Raw genomic sequence first — 8,494 nt, 5'->3', positions numbered from 1 at the left:
GAGCTCTTGCTGCATCTATGAAGGCACATGAACACTGTAGCCAACCTGGATGTATTTTCAGACAGAACCACCAATTTGCTGCATCTGAGTACCAACCAGACGGCACCTATTGATAGTTGTAAACAACGAAAACATTTATGATGGTTATACTTGGTCAGCACAGGAGCCCTGTAATGTCTGCAGTATCATTTACCAAACATGAATTCATTTAATGTACGTATTTACAAGACACCAGATTTGCAACTTTATTAAAGGAGTATATTGCTGAAGTTTGAATTGTTTTAGAAAGGTTAAAGTGTCAGTAGTAAGCTTTCTTTAAAATGAGAATGGGAGAAATATAGTGAATTAGAGTTGAAGCTGTGACATAGGTACAGTTATTAGTTTTACCAGTATGGACCTGATTACTGAAAAGTGAAGTGAAATGAAGAGAACAAGGACCTGATTAATGAGGTGAAATGGACCTGTGTTCACTTCTATCACTTCAGACATCCAGTCATATGAAGAAGCTCCTTCTTTCCAATTCCCCTGTACACAATTGGATGTGTGAAATGAATAGAGATGAAATGTCCTGTGCTACATAGCATTTCAAATGTGACAGTGGATTTACAATTATGTTGTATACAATATATATACATATCTATACAGTATATACACAGTATCTCACAGAAGTGAGTACACCCCTCACATTTGTGAAAATATTGTATTATATAATTTCATGTGACGACACAGAAGAAATGACACTTTGCTACAATGTAAAGTAGTGAGTGTACAACTTGTATACCAGTGTACATTTGCTGTCCCCTCAAAATAACTCAACACACAGCCATTAATGTCTAAACCGCTGGCAACAAAAGTGAGTACACCCCTAAGTGAAAATTTCCAAATTGGGCCCAATTAGCCATTTTCCCTCCCTGGTGTCATGTGACTCGTTAGTGTTACAAAGTCTCAGGTGTGAATGGGGAGCAGGTGTGCTAAATTTGGTGTTATCGCACTACTCTCTCATACTGGTCACTGGAAGTTCAACATGGCACCTCTTGGCAAAGAACTCTCTGAGGATCTGAAAAAAAGAATTGTTGCTCTACATGAAGATGGCCTAGGCTATAAGAAGATTGCCAAGACCCTGAAACTGAGCTGCAGCACGGTGGCCAAAACCATACAGTGGTTTAACAGGACAGGTTCCACTCAGAACAGGCCTCGCCATGGTTGAACAAAGAAGTTGAGTGCACGTGCTCAGCGTCATATCCAGAGGTTGTCTTTGAGAAATAGACGTATAAGTGCTGCCAGCATTGCTGCAGAGGTTGAAGGGGTGGGGGGTCAGCCTGTCAGTGCTCAGACCATACACCGCACACTGCATCAAATTGGTCTACATGGCTGTCGTCCCAGAAGGAAGCCTCTTCTAAAGATGATGCACAAGAAAGCCCGCAATCAGTTTGCTGAAGACAAGCAGAGTAAGGACAGGATTACTGGAACCATGCCCTGTTGTCTGATGAGACCAAGATAAGCGTATTTAGTTCAGATGGTGTCAAGCGTGTGTGGCGGCAACCAGGTGAGGAGTACAAAGACAAGTGTGTCTTGCCTACAGTCAAGCATGGTGGTGGGAGTTTCATGGTCTGGGGCTGCATGAGTGCTGCCGGCACTAGGGAGCTACAGTTCATTGAGGGAACCATGAATGCCAACATGTACTGTGACATACTGAAGCAGAGCATGATCCCCTCCCTTCGGAGACTGGGCCACAGGGCAGTATTCCAACATGATAACGACCCCAAACACACCTCCAAGACGACCACTGCCTTGCTAAAGAAGCTGAGTGTAAAGGTGATAGACTGGCCAAGCATGTCTCCAGACCTAAACCCTATTGAGCATCTGTGGGGCATCCTCAAACGGAAGGTGGAGGAGTGCAAGATCTCTAACATCCACCAGCTCCGTGATGTCATCATGGAGGAGTGGAAGAGGACTCCAGTGGCAACCCGTGAGGCTCTGGTGAACTCCATGCCCAAGAGGGTTAAGGCAGTGCTGGAAAATAATGGTGGCCACACAAAATATTGACACTTTGGGCCCAATTTGGACATTTTTACTTAGGGGTGTATTCGCTTTTGTTGCCAGCGGTTTAGACATTAATGGCTGTGTGTTGACTTATTTTGAGGGAACAGCAAATGTACACTGACATACAAGCTGTACACTCACTACTTCACATTGTAGCAAAGTGTCATTTCTTCTGTGTCGTCACATGAAATGATATAATAAAATATTTATAAAAATGTGAGGGGTGTACTCACTTCTGTGAGATACTGTGTATATACAGTATATAACATATAAGTATATATCTGCAAAGTAAACATACCATACAAAATGTATTTGGATGCAGCGTGAATTGTAATTTTGGAATAATTCCAAAAACGTGGCTCATATTAATGAACATGTACATGGTGAAAAAACTGTCTATTTAAATTTGCTTCAATTGATGTATTTGTGCAATATGTATTGCTGAAGATGAAAGCAACTCTTTAAACAATAGTCACCAAGGTAACTAAAGGGGTAAGACCTGGTCCATCCAGCTGCACTCCTCACGGTCCTATTTTAATTGTAATAGGGGTCCCATCAGCACAGTTACTGAGCCTTTTCCTAATGATTTGCATGTAAGACCCCCTGCACCCCCACCAATTTCATACTAGGAAATCAAAACAGTTTCTACAGGTTTCCCTTACGGAGCATCTATACTGGGTTATACTTTACCAGTGCTTTACAAGTGAATTGAATGATTCCTGAGCTGCAGGTTGTCTAATTACTCAACACCCCAGAAGCACAGCAACAGGATGGTTATCAAAGAGGTAGGAGGATACAGCTTTTTAATACTGTCATGTGTTTTCCTGGCAACCGTCAGGAAGCCTTCATACATTTTCAAAAAATGTGACTTTTGTTTTTTATTTATGTATTTTTTGCTCTGTTATTTTTTTTTAACAACAGTCTTACTATGCCAGATATTTGATGTCTCTGTCATGTGCTGTAGCTTTTATATAATGGCAATTTTTGAACAGCCACAACTAAGTTTTTCAAAGTGATTGTACATGTTATTAAAATTACATTTCATGGTTTGAGAGAATTGTGAAATGTGGAATAAAGCAGCCAGTCACTCTTTCAGTAGCTATTCAATAATAACAACCCAGGCATCCTGAGTTCAGTTTCCACCATATAGTTTACACATACTTACTTTGCTCCAGTGTCCTTTATGCTCTGGTTTCTTCCTAAAACCCAGAATATAATGACAAGTCAGTTAGAGTATAACCAAGTTGTCCCTAGAGTGTGTGTATTTGTGTGCATCTATGACTCTCATGGGATTGCGTCACGTGAATGATTCTAGGTACTCTGAATATTGATACATATTTATGCTGCTACTCTCTAAATATAGAAAAGAAATACATTTTCCACCTAACAGGAAATGTGTGTGCAAGAATAAGTTAAAAAAGCTGATTTTTAGAAACTGTTTTAATGTTTAGTTGAATGTATAAAAGTATGTTTGCAATATATGAAACATCTATTTTTTTTTTTGATTCTCTAGGAGTTGAGGAAACATCGCTTCTGGCGCTCAGTGCTAGCAGAAGCTCTTGGAACGTTTATGCTGATGGTTGTAGTTCTTGGGTCTTCCAGCTTGAAAATAAGTGCATCACAAACACATTCCATGGCCCCAGCTGTGGCTGCAGGTCTGTCAGTTGTCAGTCTGGTGCAGAGTTTTGGGGAAATAAGTGGCGCTCAGCTAAATCCAGCCATTACATCTGCTCTTGTTTGTGCACGAAGACTGGATCTGCTTCATGGATTAGTCTTCGGTGTAGCTCAGATTCTTGGTGCTACATGTGCGTCTGCTCTTTTCTATCTTTTCCTGCCGGCATCAGCCTTTATTCAGCTTGTTACGAGAGTAAGTGTATCACAACAATTCACGGCAATTGAGTTTTCAGTAACCTGTAGATCAACAGCAGTAATCAAATAAGAATAAAATATAACGGCGTGAAACACTCCTGCCATTTGTAGTTATATTTAATTTTTTTAAGGTCATGGTATTTATATAATGCTTTCAGAACATTACAGTTTTTAAAAATGGTCAGGTATTGGTAGAATATATTTATGTGGTTTTGTTCCTGACATGCTCTATTTTCTTTGACAACCCCAAAGCATACTGATTATCCATGGCACTACACAGTCACACGTATTTGTAGCTGCGCCAAGAGGCCTACTTATAAACAACCTTTCTCTTAGGCAGACATTTTTTTTGTCTCTAGGATCTCCTTCACATTTTATATTCAGTCCTCTGCAAACATATGTCACTTTAATCTCAAACATATAATTGTGTTTGCCCTATTCTTGCTCATACTATGGAAATAATAAGTCTCAGAATTTCCCTTCTTGACTAATGTCACACTTTACTAGTATCTGGCCTGTAACAAAGAAAACCATAAAATGAGCAGTCATGCTAGTTTTACCTACTGCAATTGGGTGGACAAGAGCACCAAGCGAGTAGTCAGCATGGAATCCAGGGACTGTTATATAACAGTTGAATCAAGGTAAACTGAGTGGCCTGCCTAGCAAAGTGGAAGTATAAAGCATTATTTCTCAACCTTTTTTCAGTCACTACACCATGGTGCCTCCAAAATTCATAGCAACACTTATCCAAGATAGTGGTCTGGTATGGATTTAAAGGAGGGACCGCAAACAAAAACACAATAAAAATTGGGTTTCCCGCTCCACATCAGAGTCCGCCCTTCACATCAAGAGCCCCTTTTGACATCAGAGCCATCCCCTTTCACATCAGAGTCCCCTTTCACATTAGAAGCCCTCTACTTTCACATCAGAGTCCTCCCTTCACAATAGGTGTCCCCTTCATATCAGCGCTCCCCTTTCATATTAGAGTTTCCCCCTTTGCAACAGGAGCTCCCTTCACATTAGAGTCCTCAGCCCCCTTACATCAGTCCTACTATCACATCAGAAGCCACAGCTGTGGCAGCAAGACAGAAGGTTGGAGGCAGAGCAGACCCGGACAGTGGCAAACTTCAGTCCCTTTCTGAATGGCTCCCACCATACCTGGATTAGTGTCATTTGTTTCCATGGTGCTGGTGGCCAACCTGCCTGCCCCATGAAAAGGTATGACACTGCAAAAAATATGAGGTTCCCCTGAGGAAGCCAGAGGGCACTCCAGGGTGCTGCACCACCCTGGATGAGAAAGGCTGGTATAGAGTGTACAACATTAGTAGCTCACTGTTTAAGTTTGCCTTTTACCTAAAGTTAATTTTTAACATGCATTTCTTTAAAGCTGTGTTTATCAACTGGCGGGCTGTGACCCGCCAGTTGATGATGATCAAAAGATTGATGATCATCAAAAGATTATCATCAAAAGTGATTATCTACGGAGATTGCCCTTTTACTTCTGTTCCGGTGACAACCACGTAGATCAGATTATTATCTCGTTGCCTTATTATTCCCTATGAGCCCATGATACTCTTATTTTGTGTTTGCACAGTTCATGCACTAATACTGAACATTTTTTTTTTCAAGTAAGCTAGTGTAAACACTACAGTATACACAGTAAGATTTTGTTCATCTTATTTCCTTTTCCTTTAGCTTGCTCTTTGGATGCTCTTGAGAATAGGACCTTTATCCCCATATTCTTGTGTGTTATCCCTTTATGTTCATTATATGATCTCTCAGTATCTGAAATAAGTATAAAAAATAATAGTTAGAGAGAAACTCCTACACAGATTTTGTTCCATTTAGGCTGTATTCTGAAAGCTTGATTACCCGGTATGTCTTTACAGCTATTAGGGGCTGCAAACACTGTTTTGGCAGATCGTACTAGACCGGAACGCAGGCACTAATGTGCCATAGGTTCGAGAGCTGGCGATCGCACTGCGGGCGGGGGGCGTGGCTGTGGCAGCTGTGAACACGAAGGGGAAATCACACCTTAACTAACACCTCTAACAATGAAAGGTTTAATTTTGAGAGGAGTTTTAAATTGTGGCAAAATGTGCACTTACTATATGTTTTCTCTTCACAGGTGAGCAGTGAGGGAAATGCAGGACAGGCTGTGGGAATGGAAATCCTCTCAACATTCCAGTTAGCTTTTACAATCTTTGCTGTGGACGATCGAAGGCGCAGGGATATGGCAGAGCCAGGAAGTGTTGCTATTGGCTTTTCTCTAATAGCAGGTGCTTTAACAGCGGTAAGAGAAACATGAATCTTTAAGGCCCAGTTCACACCTAGGCGTTTTGTCACGTGTATTTATTGTGTTTCATCACGCTGAAAGACAATAAATTCCATTTATTTCTGTTGCTCCAGTTCACACCTGAACGTAGCGTTGAGCGTAGAAAAATGCCTGTCGCTGGAAAAAGTGCACGAGCTTCTTTCTAGCAGATTACAGCGTGTTTTGTCCCCAAAGACTCAATAGGAAATGTGCGACACAATTATTTTTCTGCGCGTTTTACACGCATTTGCCCATCTATATTAATGTGTCACAATCTGCTCACAAAAACACGCAACTTAAAATTAGCAAAATTGTGCAGCCAAAATGCGCCTAGATGTGAAAACGCTGTTGCCTAGGTGTGAACAGGGTCTAAAGCTGACATTGGTGGAAAGCGGGATGAACTCATATGCATATCAAGTTACAGACATGACCTATCAAGTTGTTCAGAACACATTTCTGAAATAATGTAGTTTTAATGCAAAAAACACATTGTCATGAAGGCCAAATAATCAAATTAAAGGATGCTAGTGGGCAAAATACAGGAAACCTAAAGACAGACCTACATTCCAGTATGGGTGCAGGAATTGTGGTTCTGCTTTAACAATGACTTGCTCTACTTCCTATAAGTGTATAGAATTTAAAGCCCAGTCGAAATCTCACACCCATATGTCCTATATTCCTATACTCATGCATCTAATAATTTGTGACTCATTTTTGCTAGAAAATGCCTCTAAATAATATATATTGTTCTCTTAATGAAAATGATGCTTCCTGCTCACACTGCAGTGCCCTGTGCCAACATAGCTGAGTAATAGACATAACCCTTAGCACAAGATTCCTCGCAGGCTTGTATTGTAGAGCACTGAAGGAAGTGTGTCTGGCCATGTCTGTTTCATAACAGAGAGCAGTGGGTATTTTCTGGTCTTTTTTAATTAACTTTGAGGAGGAATAGCTCCACAATACCTGCAGTTACTGATATCACCGAAGGCTTGTTCTAAATCTGTTATTATTGTTAAAGTGACTCTGTCGCTTAAAGCGTATTTAAAACCAAAAACAGAAATGTAATATATTGCAGCTTACTAATCCTTAAATGGGGAGGCTGCATTATTTTGTAGGTTTATGTTTCTTTACTTTCACCTGGTGATCTGGCAAGTAACACAACTCCTGTCTAGGGTGGTTATACTCATTCCTCCACCGTATCTATGGAAGAGCAATGGAGCTACCCTTCTGCAGCAGCATTGTCAACCTCTGAAGAACGTAGTTTTAGATCGACTAGTAGATTTACATGGACTTTGCATAACTGGCTAACAAATTAAAGCCTAATAGCAGTGAACACATTTTTTAAGCAGTTACAGAAACAGTTTGTTCTTCTAGTTCATTGAGGGACACATGATTCGGAGACTTTTAGGTTATACTGCTGCTTACAGGAGATTTTGGACACTGGCAAACAAAAAACGGGACCAGCCTGGTATAGCTAATTGCAAAAACGTCACCAGCACACCAAATCCTTATAGGATCAAAATTCGTAGATTTATTGCAAACTCATGTCAGTTACACAGTGTACTGACATGAGTTTGCAATAAATCTACGAATTTTGATCCTATAAGGATTTGGTGTGCTGGTGACGTTTCTGCAATTATCTGTATTTGGCGGCGCCATCCGCAGTCATTCCAAGCACCCCTCCCCGATCACGGGGTCATACCGGTAAGGAGTGCAACTACCGTATTTGCCGGCGTATAAGACGGCTGGGCGTATAAGACGACCCCCCACTTTTTGTGTAAAAATATAGGTTTTGGGCTATACTCGTTGTATAAGAGGAGTATAGCCCAAAAGTTACATAGTTACATAGTATTTGAGGCTGAATAAAGACATTAGTCCATCAAGTCCAACCTATTAGGATCTCATTCTAGGAGTACCCGTACCCCTGTATATTACGGTCCCTTAAGAAATCGTCCAAAAGTTTCTTGAACAATTCCACATTATTTGCTGAAATCACCGCCTGTGGCAGTGAGTTCCAGACCCTAACTGATCTTACTGTGAAGAACCCCCTTCGCCCCCTGTGCTGTAATTTTTTTCCCACCAATTTTAGGTGATGGCCTCTAGTTTTTGTAACGGAGTTAATTTTAAACAGTTTATCGCTAATGTTGCTACCACCATTAAACATTTTGTACATGGAAATCATATCCCCCCTTAATCTCCTCACCTCTAATGTGAACATGTTTAAATTTAGTAGCCTCGTCTCGTAGCTCTGGTCCTCCATACCCCTAA

At 40.8% G+C, this 8,494-nt stretch overlaps 1 protein-coding gene across 1 annotated transcript in view; it reads left to right on the top strand.

Moving 5' to 3' along the window:
* Positions 1-2,785: 2,785 nt before the first annotated feature.
* Positions 2,786-8,494, top strand: part of LOC108791512 (aquaporin-4-like) — a 32,693-nt gene continuing 26,984 nt past the window's right edge. Inside the window, exons 1-3 of the mRNA XM_018562021.1 lie at positions 2,786-2,828; positions 3,557-3,910; positions 6,041-6,205. Of these exons, the coding sequence (XP_018417523.1) occupies positions 2,814-2,828; positions 3,557-3,910; positions 6,041-6,205 (534 nt within the window). The 5' untranslated portion in view covers positions 2,786-2,813. The remainder of the gene's footprint in view (positions 2,829-3,556; positions 3,911-6,040; positions 6,206-8,494) is intronic.

The sequence above is a fragment of the Nanorana parkeri genome, unplaced genomic scaffold (genome assembly GCF_000935625.1).
Source record: "Nanorana parkeri isolate BGI_ZX_2015 unplaced genomic scaffold, ASM93562v1 scaffold556, whole genome shotgun sequence".
NCBI lineage: Eukaryota > Metazoa > Chordata > Amphibia > Anura > Dicroglossidae > Nanorana > Nanorana parkeri.
The sequence above is the reverse complement of the archived record's forward strand: the minus strand, read 5'-3'. Positions and strand labels throughout refer to the sequence as shown.